At 34.9% G+C, this 15,731-nt stretch overlaps 1 protein-coding gene across 1 annotated transcript in view; it reads left to right on the forward strand.

Moving 5' to 3' along the window:
- The window catches only part of ed (hemicentin protein echinoid), a 249,377-nt gene extending 237,923 nt beyond the window's left edge, over nucleotides 1–11,454 (forward strand). The window contains exons 5-10 of the mRNA XM_089635966.1: nucleotides 2,871–4,022; nucleotides 4,129–4,703; nucleotides 5,227–5,668; nucleotides 5,755–6,138; nucleotides 6,533–6,892; nucleotides 7,790–11,454. Of these exons, the coding sequence (XP_089492092.1) occupies nucleotides 2,871–4,022; nucleotides 4,129–4,703; nucleotides 5,227–5,668; nucleotides 5,755–6,138; nucleotides 6,533–6,892; nucleotides 7,790–7,962 (3,086 nt within the window). The 3' untranslated portion in view covers nucleotides 7,963–11,454. The remainder of the gene's footprint in view (nucleotides 1–2,870; nucleotides 4,023–4,128; nucleotides 4,704–5,226; nucleotides 5,669–5,754; nucleotides 6,139–6,532; nucleotides 6,893–7,789) is intronic.
- The last annotated feature ends 4,277 nt before the right edge of the window (nucleotides 11,455–15,731 follow it).

The following is a 15,731-nucleotide window of genomic DNA, read 5'->3' on the forward strand; positions in this document are numbered from 1 at the left end:
GAAAACAAGATTCCCTCTTCCTTTACAAGCCGTAAGCTAAACCTACAATGACCAAGAGAATAATGAAATATTTAGTCGAGACTGCGATGAAGTAAACAAGACTCCCTCAGCAATAATTGATCCCTCTTGTTCTGCTGGAGCTGACGTAATCTGGAATTTCAATTCTATACGAGCGCCCTTAAATACCCCGGTATTCCCCAGGTTCCATTCTGGTACCTTTCTCTGTCTCATTATGCTCGGTAGCGTCCGAGATATCTTTCTCCACAAATATATTCCGCTCGTAATAAAAGGTATCGACCAGCAGTATCTGCTATTTTTACCATGCTACCAAATAAAATTCCGTAGTTTTCTGAATATTTATTTTTTTACGAATTACGCCTTGATTTCCGCTTTCTTCGAGTGATTTATTATTTTCACTTTTTTGATGTCATAATAATATAAAACGAAACTTTGCAGAATACATACTATTGTTTGTCAATCATAGCATTCGTAATCCATCACAAATGTGTAATACACTGGTACATCTAAATAAATTGCAACGATTCTGTTGTCTTGGAATTAACAATTAGGTTTCATAAGTTGTGGAAGAAATTTCCTTTCTTTTTATCACTATCCACAATCCAAGATTTCAGCTTATTTGAGCTGAATTGTTAACAAACCAACCACGCACAATGGTCGTTCATTACTTGTTATTATTGTGACGACACGGATTAGGCCCTTTAGTTCAACGTTGTGTCTATTTGACACTTTTATTTCTCTCGCAATAATACTTTTACCTAACAAAATAGGTTTTACAAAGAAGCTAATAAGTAATAACAGATATCGGCCCCAATTACAGCACACATAACTTACACCTCCGTAAAAAGAATCATCAGCCAACTTGCTCGGTATTTGTGTTCGGTCGTAGTGGCCAGAAAATACATGGCTTGAGTTATCTTAGTAAGTGTAGATTTTCTTTAGCAATTTGGCCGCTAGTGTAGCCAGTTTATCAGGATGAAGTGAATTATGACGGTAATTGATTTCCTTCCAAGGCAAGCCACGAGAGGAAGCGAAGCTTGAACTTAAAGATATCAAGAATGTTTGTCGGCAAATCATAATGTTATTTAGTCTGCCTCCGCGTATGAAACTCTCTTTTCCGTTAATTACTTGAAAACATGAAATAAAGGAAAGCATTATTTATATCTCCGAACTAGCAAAATGTTCACCATATTTGTTTGTTTTAGCGTTTTGCTCGTCAAATAGCAGCACTTGCAGACTAAATAGTGCTGGCTTGGCACGTGGTGCAATAGTATGTCGGTTTGAATTTACAAAAAAAAAAACAAAATTACACGAACTGTTTTCCAAAGCCATCTTTTAATATTGTTTATCCTTGGTCATATTTTATATCTAACACAGTAGTTAGTTATAAAATAATATTGAATTAGCAGATTAAATTGCTTGTAGACATTTTCGATGTAGGAAAAGATTTACAACTGACTTTTTGTAATGTTCTAATCATTATAACGACGTGGACGTTATCTCGACATGAAATCAAATTAATACCCAAGAACATTATGTTCATTTTAATTCAGATTGCAAATACACGGCGAACCTTTGCGTGACGACAACAAAGCAACATGTAACCGAATAACATCATATTTTCATTACCTTTTTGGGGTTTGTTTGGACTCAGCTTTTCCCATACTGAATTTCCCAGCAACTGAACTGGGTCAGTTAGTCGATAATAGTAATAATCAATACTTGGAAATTGTAAGTCAATTGAGATATATCGGCGTATAGTCCATCTCTATATCTATAACCCGGCTGACCTAATGTGCCACGGAAGCCACATGGCCGTGTGGTAAGAATAACTCTAATATTTACACCAGAACTGCTTACAGAAGCGCCTTTCTATATACAAACATTGCTCGTCATCCGCGGCTCTCTACTTGATTGAACAGACACGTTACTATCACCAGACATGTGTTTTACAATTCATGCTAATTTCTTAATAAAATTATTTTTCCATTGATCTCTCCTTAGTTAAAATTAACCGATATCAAAATAAAGTTTTTGTTAGTAGATGATATAATCTCTTTTCAGTTTTCGCATTCTGTCAGATTGGCGTAATAAACACAAATAAAGCTCAGTGGGAATAATTAAGCTAATAAAATAAATTCCAAGCATTAAAATTCGCATAAAGCCTTTCTTTCGGCACTCAATCAACTTCAAACTATCTGTAAGTACTTTATTTTAATGGAATATATTCCGTTTGTTGGAGCTATTTCGCTTTCATATCTTTCTCAAATAAACTTTTTACAGTTTCTTTATCATCGTATTAAAGAAATATTTCATCTTTTAAATAACTGCACATCAAATTTTGATTATGGTTGAAATATCGCATACTAAATATAATAATAAAATGGTAATGATCATTTCACGCAGATTTTTAAAAATCGCTAAATTGAATTACGTACAAACTTCTGAGATTATTACTTAGAGAGGAATATTTTAGTAGTAAATATTTGGTATCGATAATGGGGCAGAATTTAGATATTGCGAGCGCTTTCACGCATTGCGGAATGAGCTTTCTAGCGGATAAGGACGCGTGCCATTGAGAAGTTCCTCTGATCCATATCCCGGTCGTTCTCTACACTAAATATACAAACCTCTCGCTCCGTTTAAACGGAAATATTAAATTATTTTTTTCAGTAAAAACATGTACACATTCAAAAGAGATAAGTTTCCTTGTAGTAGAATTCGGTTGTAAATTCTTGCACGTTTCCATTACGATTGATGTTGAATAAAATTATATTTCGGTAAGAAATAATGTATTCCGATCGTATCGTTTTCAATAAGTTTGTCATGTTGTTTTATTTGCTTCTTTTCAGATTTTCCGCGAGTCGAGGTTGGGCCAGAAAACCCTTTGAAAGTTGAAGTCGACGGAACGGCCACTATGGAATGCAAAGTGGACTCGAAACCCAAAGTTTCCAACGTCCGGTGGACTCGCAATGGAAGGTTTATCTCTACCTCCTTCACCCACATGCTCCACAGAGTCTCCGTGCTGGACGCCGGCAAGTACACTTGCTCTGCCGATAATGGCTTGGGGAAACTCGGAGAACAAGAAGTGATTTTGGATGTCCTGTTCCCGCCCAATGTTGTGATTGAATCTAAAACAAAAGAAGTTGAAGAAGGAGGACTCGTCAACATTCGATGCAACGTGACGTCAAACCCTGAACCGGTTTCAATCGAATGGACTAAAGAAGACAAACCTGATTTTAGACAAAGCGGAGATTCTCTTCGTCTGCCGAGGGTCACTGCCGAATCTGCCGGTACTTACATCTGTCGCGCTACCAACGTAATTATATCAAACGGAAAAAGGCTGGTTAAATCTGGGATGTCCTCTGTCGCTGTTCTCGTTAGACACAAGCCTGGAAAAGCCCGAATCAGTCCTGACCGGCCCATAGCTCAAGAAGGCTCCGGGGTGACCCTATCTTGCGCCGCCAGTCCTCCCGGCTGGCCCGCTCCACAGTACAGGTGGTTCCGCGACGGAGAACCTCAGGGTGCCCAGGCCACCGTTCTTGCTACTGGAAATAAATACACTATTCCAAGCGCTCATCTCGGCAGTGAGGGAAATTACCACTGCCAAGCCACGAATGAATTGGGACACGGAGAAATGGCTTCTATCAATTTAGAAGTTCACCAATCTCCAAGATTCCAAACAAAACTGCAACCTCACATGACTAAAAAAGTCGGAGATCCCGATTTCTCCGTAAGTTGCAGCGCTCACGGAAAGCCAAAGCCTTCCATAAGGTGGCTTAAGGATGGATCAGAAATTACCCCCGAGCCTAGCCTGTATGAGGTGAGGACAGTCAATACAGAAGTTAGGAACGGGGTTATGAACGTGCACAGTGATCTGAAATTCAACGGAAAAGCGAGAATCGAAGGCAACCAGCTGCTTCCCGAGGATAGAGGAGTGTATTCCTGTGTTTTCGAAAATGAAGTCAAGCGAGCGGAATCCAGCATGCATCTTCGAATTGAGCGTAAGTTTTTTTTCTTCATAAATTTGTTTTTTACTCTTCCAACTTATATTATAACAGCCAACATCCAATTTGAGGCATTTTTTAACCTCGTCAATCTATATTTCAGACGAACCTATCATTTTGCACCGTTACAACAAAGTCGCCTTCGATTTACACGAAACTGCTGAAGTTGTTTGCAAAATGCAAGCTTACCCCAAACCCGAATTCCAGTGGTCGTTCGGAACCAACACTGCACCCTTGTTCATGTCATCCGAAGGACATTACGAAATCAACACAACGACCGATAACAACGATATGTACACGAGTATATTAAAAGTATCTAATATTAAGCACCATGATTACGGGGACTACTATTGCAGGGTGATTAATGTGTTGGGGTCAGTCAAGGCCCAGATTAAACTGCAGCCGAAAGGAGCTCCCGAAAAACCTCGCAACCTACAGACGACGGAAGTTGGTCACAACTTTGTGACGCTTCTGTGGGAACCAGGATTTGATGGTGGTCTTCAAAACACCAAGTACTTCGTATCGTACAGACGAGTTGCGATGCCCAACAACGAAGTGGTCACTGGCGACTGCTCCATGATGACCTCTAGGAACGGCGAATGGATGGAGTTCGATTGCCAGAGGAATGTGCCTTGCAATGTCACTTCATTAGATCAGCATCAGAGCTACGTCTTCAAGGTAATTTATTGACTTATTTCTTACTTAGTTGACCACAAATAACCATAACCGTGTGTACCATTGCTCATTCAATCATCATTAATCCAATTTATTATTAGTAAATTGATAAAAAACGACGCAATATAACCCATTTATTCATTGGATTTTTATATTTTTTTATCGCAACCGACAGCATCTGACTTATGTTTTCAAGGTAAAAGGAGGACAAAAAAAATTTATGTGAATAATTACAAAAAAGCTTTATTACGTGATTTCTTTTCGATAGACATTTTTATTTATTTTTTATTCACGCATTTTTGATTTTCGCACCCTGAAATAAATGATATTATGAATGTGTCTTTACTTTATTCTACAATTCTCTTCTGTACATTATTAATTATTATTTAGAACCTATTTGTATCGTACCCAAAGGATACCATTGTCCAAACGTGATGCAAATTGCAAAAATGCAATGACAGTGTTGTTCTCTGGGTCCGAAATGTATTTTGTTTTCGAAATTTTTTAACATGTTTGTATGTTCTAGGTCAAAGCATTTAATACTAAAGGGAACAGTGAATTTTCCAATGAAATCTCGACAACAACCAAAGTTGACAAAATACCTTCCCCTGATCAAGTCACATTTGACCCCAGCACAAAGACGCTCTCTCTCAGTGTGGAATCCACTTGCCTGGCTCTGATAGGGGTTGTCGAGACACTCATGAACGGCCACGCAACTGCCACGTGGCAAGTCATCGAGACCATCCCCCTTCATGTATCTGGTAATGGACCATCTTACAAGGAAACCATCATTGATCACCTCGCTCAGTCCACCAACAGACTGGGCAGGAATGGAGGAAGGTCCCTGGATGAAAACAATGATATTAACCCTGGGCTGGTGCATGTTGATGAGCTCAATCCCAGAGTCAGAGTCAAACTGTGTTTGAGGGTCAACCATGAGAATTGCGGAGAGTACACCGAAGCAGACAGTAAGAAAAATACATGTTTAAAAACTCGACTTTCAAGTTTGCATTGCTCCCATCATACTTGACTGAATTTTCATTATTTTTTACAGTTGGACCATCATACATCAAAGAGGCATCAGCTCTTGCAACTCCAACTTTGATTGCTATCATCGTATCCTGTGTTGTATTTGTCCTGTTCATTGGACTTCTGCTTATGTTTTGCCGTTGCAAGAGAAACCAAACCAAGAAACAGAATGCCAAGGACTATGAGATGGATTCCGTTAGGCCTTCAATGGTGGCCAATCAGAACCAAGCTCCTCCTCCATATTACCCAACAACTGGACTGGAGAACAAAGCTCTGGAACATTCGATGGACCTGGCTTTGTCAATGGAGGATCCTAAGAACGCTGTTTACGCAACGCAGAATGGATATGGCTACCATGTGGCTCCCAATGTGCAAGGTCATCCGGGCCAAAATATCAACGGGGGTGAATGTAAGTATCAATTATTTCATTAAAATTCGCTTTATTTTTTAAAAATGAATGCCAGTGCTCTTATTCTTTTGGATAAGTTACATTAGAAGAAATAAATGTATTTTCTTTCTAAGCTCACAAGTAAAATGTTTGCTGTAATCATCCATCCCATCGCTTGGCGAAAAATCATTACTATGTGTTTGTGTATCACTTTTCATAATTAATATTCTTTTTCCAATGCATTACTCAAAAAGGACTAGCCGGTCGCTATAACATCAAAGGTAAAGGTTTTCAAAGCTACGTTTGCTTTGTCATCTGTCATTTGTGCATGTCATAGGAGAACGCATGGATTTAAAAAATGACTGAAATTTTTATTTTGTTTTCTTTTATTTATTTGTTTTTCGTTTTGTTTTAGGGGTCAATATGGGTTACATCGAGAACAGCTACAGCAATTCCAACAACGGTGGTAGTGTCAATTCTCAGGATTCCCTATGGCAGATGAAGATGCAAGCGGCGGCTAACAATGGCAACCCGCAGCCTTCAGGGCCCCACCCCATCATTGACCGCCAGAACTCGTACGGGTACGACCCCATCACCCATGGGGGCTACGGGGCCATCGATGACTACGCCCCCTACCCGCACATGACGCACAGTAACCAGCCCATGGCCGACGAGTACAACATGCGAGGAAGCCAGAACCCCTCCCGGCAGGAATACTGCACGGATCCATATGCTTCGGTACACAAACCCAAGAAACGGATGGACCAACATATAGGTAACAAATTTACAATTTCATTCTTCGTGGACAAGGTTGTACGATAGATTAATCCTCCATTTACAGTACAACACTTCTTATTTCAACTTTCCTCACTTTTGGGAATAGTAATTAAATATATCTACTGTTTTACATATTTCATTCATTAGCACCATTCCTCTTGTCATGATACGCTGTGCTAGAACATCTGTAAAAGTATAGTTCTCTGTGATGATATTAAATATTCGATAGATAATCTAATTACAGTACAATGAACTTTAAGGACTTATGTGAATTAAAATATATTTTTTAATATAAATGATTTAGTTTTAAATAAATACATTACTGTCTCTCACATTCTCGTTTAGTAGCATCACACCTCTTGTCGTGCTATTTTATGCCAAAATGTCATTTGCATTATGCGGCATTAACACATAGGTATTAGAAGAGCGCACAAAAAGATGTTGCAATCAGGATGTGACCTTTTGCTATCTGTGCATCTACGCTGACCACTGAGCTGATGCACAGATAGCAAAAGGTTACATCCTGATTGCAAAAAGATGTATCCGGAAACTCGTAGTACAAGCGGAAAACTGGTGAATCTGCATCACATTTATAGTAGATTTTGCAGTATGATTTTTTTTAATTTAAATTTCATTTACGAGTAAATCGGTGGCTAGGGTATTAATATCAGCTGTTTAATGTTTTTTAAATGCGTCAAAACGTGGATCCGACTCCAAAAGTTTCCCGCTTGTACTCCAAGTTTACGGACACCGTGTATAAATTTATTATCGGCCAAACCACAGTTTTAATTATTTAGTGGATAAAACAACTGAACCTAAGTGTGAATACTTTATGACCTCGCTGTGTTAGCACATGTTGTTACTCCTAATAACATGAATATCTCTTTTGGTGTAGAATCCCCCTACCACGACGTGAGCGGCCTGCCCGACCCGTACATGGACCAGATGGAGACTGAAGAGCAGAAGCCCCCGCAGCACCTGTCGCTGAGCTACGACGAAAGCCTCGAGAGCGGCTACTCCACCCCCAACTCCCGTACCCGGCGCGTCATCAGAGAGATCATCGTCTGAACCCGGCTTTGAATCCCATCAGGACCTAAAGGTCGCCATGGGCTATCCAACTAAAAGTGAATAGTGCAAATTTAAATAACCGGCATCTTAAATTGCTCGCCGCACCCATTACGACTCATTAAGAAATATTTCAAAATTAATCACGGGATGTTTGACGGAGACTGGTTAATTTATGAATATTTGTTAGTTGTTTGATAATGGTGCAGCCTGTTATATTTGAATGCTATTCGACAGACAATTATTGTTAATGTGAACGCGATGCGATGATAAAAGACTGCCGTAGGATCTAAGCTGCCTTTTATATTAAATTTTAGTGCAAAACTTTCAAATTAACTTTGAAAACGGACAAAAGACTACAACTTTTCGTTAAACTGCCATATAACGTGGAATGTGTAAAATTAAGCAAAAAATACTTAAATTGAGTGTTTATAGATAGCGTTAATGTGATAAGATTTATGTAAAAATGAATTTTTCCAACTCTTTATGCATGTGCACAAAATTCATTGAAATCTTATTTCGGTTAAAATGATATTTATTTTAAGAAAAGCGAATAGGTCTTGATTCTTCAACTGAATACTCGACGACTGATGATGTTTATGCACTGTTATTATTTTGGTGCTAGAATACATGGCCACATGTAAAGCCACACAAATTCGATAGCAAATAATTAAAAATGAGAAATATTTTTGTAGATGATTTTAAATATCACTACAAAATTATTGAGCAATTACAAAAATAACCACCAGAAATTATTTAAATCAATCAATTGCACCCGCCCTATTATCATCTTTATAACAACCCCCTTATTTCCGGATTTTTCTCATTTTCTTTAATTATATTAATTGATTATCAATGCAATTTATGCAACTAGATCAATGAGAGTTTGCATGTGGATCTGAGCGTTACTATTGAAATTTAAAACAAATGTTGATGTTTTTCACCGTTTTTTAACTTACTTATATTTATTTTGATGTGTCGACACAGTTTATATATTTATTTATAAACAGTGTCAATTCAAGTTATTTATATTTAAAGAGTGTCCTCTTCTACTAATCGTTTACGCATGCAAAAAGTTTATTCTTCTTCCTATGCATGTATTTGATTGGATTATTATTTTAAGCAATGATCGACTAAGCATAATAACACCATAGCTTTCATCAAATGGTATCGGTAACAGAATAGTAAATTTCAAGCATTATTAATCTGATGTAGTATGGACCTAATTGAACAATTTATTTTGCTCATCAATTGTTTACTCTTTCACTCTAGTGAATTTTATTTTGTAAATGATGTTTATGTTGGATGCACTTGTTTTGTACGCAGTTGTATTAATGTGAAACAATCCTGGATAGGAAAGCAATGAAATTGGCTTGCGTTGTGCCAAATGGCTTGATTTATTAAATTGCATTTGAAATTGTGCAGAAATAAGTTAATTATCTGCAATTATCGAAGTGTACTTAATTTTGTACAATTATTTATTATAAAAAACATTTTTGATGACATCTTTTTACGAAAAGAAGTATCGTATTTTATTATGCATTCGATGAGAGTTTTTTTTTACCTCAAGCAAACAACTAATGTTGAAGTTATCTTAATGTTTTGTAGTTACTTCCATCAAGTTGAAAAGATTGATCAGCTTTGTAACATGTATTATTTAAAAGATCTTTCGCCATTCAATATTACGAAATTATTTTTATAAAAATCACATGATTATGTTTTTCAAAAACTTCATTGCATCCATTATAAAAATTTTAATGTTCATAAATTGGTGTTTTCAAACCATGTTTTTTTTTTAAATTTTAAGAAAATTTGTATTAAACTTAATGAAATGATATTCATTTAAGAGGATTGCCTCAGACGAATAACTGAGCTATTTAAGTATTGATTATTTGTGTACATAAAATGCTTGGTCTAAAATATTACATGTAACATTGTATATGTGTAAAAAGTAATGGTTTTTATATCAGCATTACACATAATGTATGTTGTATTGCTCGTATAAAATCTTACTTTAAAATAGCGTCCAATTATTTCATAATATTGTGCACTGCCACAACTTTATTATTGAACTAATTTTTAACAAATGTTTATCCCCACCTTAAATATGCTATGTGATATTTAGATGTGAATTTCCAACATTTTCTTCAATATCCACTTCGATTAGAGTCTCGGAGAAAACAAAATACAAGTTAGTCAGTGAAATTTGAACAACACATCTCCAACGATCGCTCAATAACCCATTCGCCCCTAAACACAACATATTAAAAACAAAATGAAGTTTCTTCAACAGAAAATGTACCATGTCATAAAGAGATTAACATAATGTTGTTGGTCAATGATTGTACCATAGATTAATCATTGGTTTACAATTTTTTCTTATTTGAACATCCTTTCATTTGGTAAGATAGGTATACACAAAAGTTTGAAGGTTATTTAAAGAGTAATTAAATATATCTGCTGTTTTCGACATTTCATTCAATAGCATCATTTCTCTTGTCATGCTATGCTGTGCTAGAACATCTCTTCTGCCGTGTGGTATCATGCCATGTTGCCAGTTACACTCAAGAGATATAACCTAATACGTAATATGATATAGGCCAAGCCCACATATATTGCGAGGTTATACCGCTCGTCTGTGACTAGCTTTATTGGTAAGATGTTTTGTTAAATTTCACTGTGTCATGGATCCAGAAGAAAAACGAATTTATTATAGATGTCAACTATGTTTGTTTGATTGTTTCATTATAAAAATACATATCACAAATAGATGATAGAATTCATTCAGGAGTAAGATATGTGCGTAATAATATGTATTGTTATTGTACAAAAGTTTGCTATTGCGCAACGTTTTGTGTTTATTCATTTAAATTAATATGGCCGATAAATGTATAGTGTAGCAGTTAGTTCTTAGAGCTAATTCTTCCTCACCTTTGCTTTGCTAATTATGTATATTTACGTTCAGACTGATTCCTTCCATTCACAACACTATCGATATTCTATGTACTATAATACTGTATTATTTACTAGCTAAAACAATTAGGAGTTGTATTGAAACACAGTTTGTTTTCTATGGACAAATGCAACCCGATCTCGCACAAACTTAGCATTGGATGATTTAATACAAACGTCGCTAGCCGAGTATTTATATATCAAACTTAATACATTTTGTGTCTATATTAATTATATAAATGTATAAATCTCGTCTTAATATTAAATTTAAAGTATTGTAAATAATATTATATGAGACTTTGCTTTTAATTGTATGTCTATTGGGAATAATTAATTACACGACAAATGTAGTTGAAGTAAGCCATATTTTATGTTTAGTTTGAGTTAAGAGGTTAATTTTTATATATTTTTTATTAATTTTTAAATGTACGTGCGTTTGGGAAGATCTATATTGTTTCAGAGGTATAAATGGAAATTCATTGATTTAAATGATCTGTAAATATAATTATTTTGATGATATTTTATGTGTACAGTATGATTGGAAAAATAAACGATTTTATAATATAACTTGTTTTTACGACCAAATATCCTTTCTCCCCTATCGTTTTTATAATATAACTTGTTTTTACGACCAAATATCCTTTCTCCCCTATCGTTTTTATAATATAACTTGTTTTTACGACCAAATATCCTTTCTCCCCTATCGTTTTTATAATATAACTTGTTTTTACGACCAAATATCCTTTCTCCCCTATCGTTTTGTTATATTAATTATAGACTAGCACAACAAAGCAATATACTTATTGTTTGTTGATATAATAGTCTGCACCTTTCAACAATAAATTCTCATCATTTGAGAATTTATTTTTCTTATGCTATACAGTCGGTTACAAAAATATCATTTTTTTTGTTACTAAATGTCGACACACAAAGTTTTGATGAAATGAATTACATACTCATTTTTCAAAATGTTCACAGGTTTATTTATTTATCAACATCATAATTTTTTACCACATCCTGGAGTTATTATAATGGTGTGAATGTAATTATGTAACTGTTAATAAATGTAACTGAATGCAGACATCAGCTGGGGGCCATAATGCCGAGCAAATCTAAACTTGTGATGAGAAAAGGGTTTTAATATGACTACCTAATAATATTATTGAAAAAGTTACGTCTTTACGCTATGGGCACGCGGGACACGAGCCTGTAAATATGTTCCTTAAGGCATAATATATCAGCTTTAAGGATGCTGTGAAAATGGTACACATTGAGGACACAGGACTCAGAAATTAATACGTTTATCAATTTTTCTGTACGGCCCCAAACCCGGAGTGAGCCCCGGCTAGGTGCCATAACGATGTCCGTTGAGGATTCAAGACTTGCTTTTTTTTTTACTAAAAGAGTCTACCCACATAACCAGAGCATACCTTGACCGTGCTATGACCGAGCCACGAATTACGGGAAAGGAACAAAGCAACCGCAAGCGTTGTTTCACATTGAAGTCGAGACTCCTGACGTATTTGTCTACTCGGCTGCTAGCGGGTTAAGCTGATATGGTTTGAACAATACTAAAAGATTTCCATTTAAGAAAATACCGAAAGATTTCTGACTAAATATTATTTAAATACTGACTTTCCGAAAAACAAAAATCGAAAGCTTTTATTGGTTTCCCCTCGGACCTAGAATTTTTTTTGCCTGCTGTGTTTTTTCTTTGGCTGTGAATGTAATAATTCATATTCCTGGGGATACCATGTAAAAAAAAATTGTCTGCGGCGCTTTTCCGTGTCTTTATGAAAGTTATAACAGATTTTCAACTCCTTTCAATCTCGTCAATTACCTGATCTAGTTGAGGATGACAGTTCCACAGGCTCCGAGATTAGCCTCCCGTCTGTTAAAGCCACGCCCAAATAAGCGTTGATGCGTATAGCGTAATTTGTCTTAGGCTTAAAATCAAATTTTATATATTACTTCATTGTGTAATAATCCTAATGGTTTTTATGATAATGGACATACGACATTATATGTAGGACAAAAAATTATGACAAATATCGTATTTGTCAAATAGCTAGGGTTCATTGAATGTATTTTATTGCATGTATTAGATACCATAATTTAATGTGTTTGTGTGTATATTTTTTCTTTCCTTTGTAATATTTTGTGTTTATGTTTGTGATTACTCCAACCATTACTTCACTCAAATGTAAATAGTTAATTGTTAGCCCTAATGAGGTTGATTTTTTTTCTACCAACTTTGGGTTCAGTATAGATTATTTTCAAATTTGAAATCGTCGTGTTTGGTAAGACTTTCTCATTCCCATTTTTGTCATTTGAGAACAATTGTCACTTAGATAGTATCGTTCCATTGGAAAAGTTGTATAATTCTTTATTTGAAATATAAAAAAAATATTACACCAAATCTATGGTTTAATATAATTAACTAGGTAGGAAAGTACCCACTTAAAAATCTTATGGATTTAAACGAAATTTTGGTTTTGATTTATTAAATAAGAGAAAATTGGGACATTTATTTATTTCAACACGAGCAGAACTACTTGTAGATAATACCAACAGTGATAATAATAAATATAAAAAACTAGTAAATAAATTAAAATCCATTGTAATAAATGGAAAATTCTTAGCATGGATAATTAGTTACGTAAATAAAACATCTCAAGAAGTTAAATTAATTGATCAAGTTAGTGACTGAATAAAATGAATTAGTTACCTAAGGATGGGTTATTTCATAAAATTTGAATAATTCACAAATTTCAATGTTCATTTGCGAGTTCTGTGAATGTCCTATTCACGTTCTGATATTCTATCATTATAGGTCAGTTACTTGACAGAACTGACAGAACTTGAAAATCAACTTTGAAATTTGAAGAATTGTTCAAATTCTCTGAAACAACCCGTCCTTAGTAAAACACCTCAAGAAGATAAGTCAATTGATAAAGTTAGTGACTCTGAATATAGTGAATTCTCAATACCTGAAGGTACAGTTTTAGGCCCTTTGCTATTTATCATATATGTTAACGATATATTGAATGACTCTAAATATGAAAAAAAAATTTCATTCGCAAACGATACCACAGTAGTGCTAATAAAAGATAATACTTCGGCGGAAGTCAACAACATGGCTAACGCAGATATGAACAAACATATACTTACATTAATTGACACTAAATTCGAAAAAACTTATTATACACAATTAAGCATAAAAAAAACAAGAAACACCTAAAGAAATAAAAAAAAAATTATCCACTCAAGGACAAATATACAGCAACATAACTGCAATACGTGTGTTTAGTAATAGAAAGCAAAACTGAAATAAAAACTAGGCATTACAGTAGACCAATGCCTAAAATCGTACACACACATAAACATACATATAAAGACAGAGTGAGGAAACTAACACACATCTAAGACGTATGCTAAATAAAGATTTACTCAGAATAACATACTTTGCCTTCTGCCAACCATTAATACGGCATAGCATTATAGGATCTGTGGGGTGGAACTTAAAAAAAATACACACAACCGCTTTATATAGCACAAAAATTTATATTTAAACCATATTCATTTTCATCAGAACTTCTGTTTAAAGAATTTAAAGTCAGAAAACTAAATACATTATTCTTCCATCATGCAACTTTACAAAGATAATATTCTAAATAAAAAATGGACCTTTTAAAAGCAATAGATTCAGACAAACGTCAATACTCCCAACTCTCTTAAACATATTTCTGAACCGAAAGATTTGGGAATAACCTTTGACCCACACTTAACATTTCACGTTCATATTGAAACGATATGCAGCAGGGCTTTGAGAATGCTTGGATTTGTGCTATGTAACTCCAGGCATTTCTGCAGCTCTGCCGTGGTTCGCTTGCTATATTTTAGCCTAGTACGTAGTATTTTGGAAAGTGGCTCAATAATATGGGGACCAGGGGATGCAACGTACACTTCTATGGTAGAGAAAGTACAAGAGAAGTTTCTACGTTATCTTTATCTTAGAGACTTCGGGTACTATCCCTATTTATACCCATCAGCCTTCCTTTCCGGAATGCTAGGTATCGATAGTCTTGTCAACAGGCGGAAAGCTGCGTTGCTGATGATGGCCTATAACTTGTTGAACGGTCACATCAACAATCCAGAAATTTTGAATAAAATTTTATTTTACGTCCCTGATAACTTCGCAAGAGCGCGTAGACACAAACCATTCATTCTTCCGAGATGTAGGACTAACTTACCATCAGCAATGCCTCTCGGAAGAATGATAGGCCTTCTTAACTCACTAGCCTCTGACATCGACATTTTCCACCTGCGCATTACTAAATTTAAATTGCTAATTAGGCAATTGTGATTGTATAATGTATCTTTGTTAATGGATATTTTTATTCTTTAAATATACATGTAAAATATAAATAAATAAACTCCGAAATGTAAAAAAACAGTGGGGAAATTCAACTATGCAAATATTAGAGTAATTTTTTTAATATAAATATAAATAACAGCAAAGATTTTTTTAATTCATGTTAAATAACACACTGAAAATATAAACTGAATACTTTGGCAAATTACGTAAAAAATAACGAGCCAAATGACACATCCCCAACACATATAAGCCTAGCTTTATTATGGTGGTACATCTTATGTATAAAATTAGTTGATGTAATTGCTACATTTTCTGTAAATTATGTAAAATTATTTTTTGTGACTAAATATTAAAAAAAACAAAATTAATGATAAATCCTTAAGAATTTCTTTTCTTAGTAATTAACATTTTTTTGAGATTGCAACAATAATATTTGGCTGTC

This window comes from Hesperophylax consimilis, chromosome 9, assembly GCF_061612785.1.
Source record: "Hesperophylax consimilis isolate HC1 chromosome 9, BYU_Hcon_1.0, whole genome shotgun sequence".
Classification (NCBI taxonomy): Eukaryota; Metazoa; Arthropoda; class Insecta; order Trichoptera; family Limnephilidae; genus Hesperophylax; species Hesperophylax consimilis.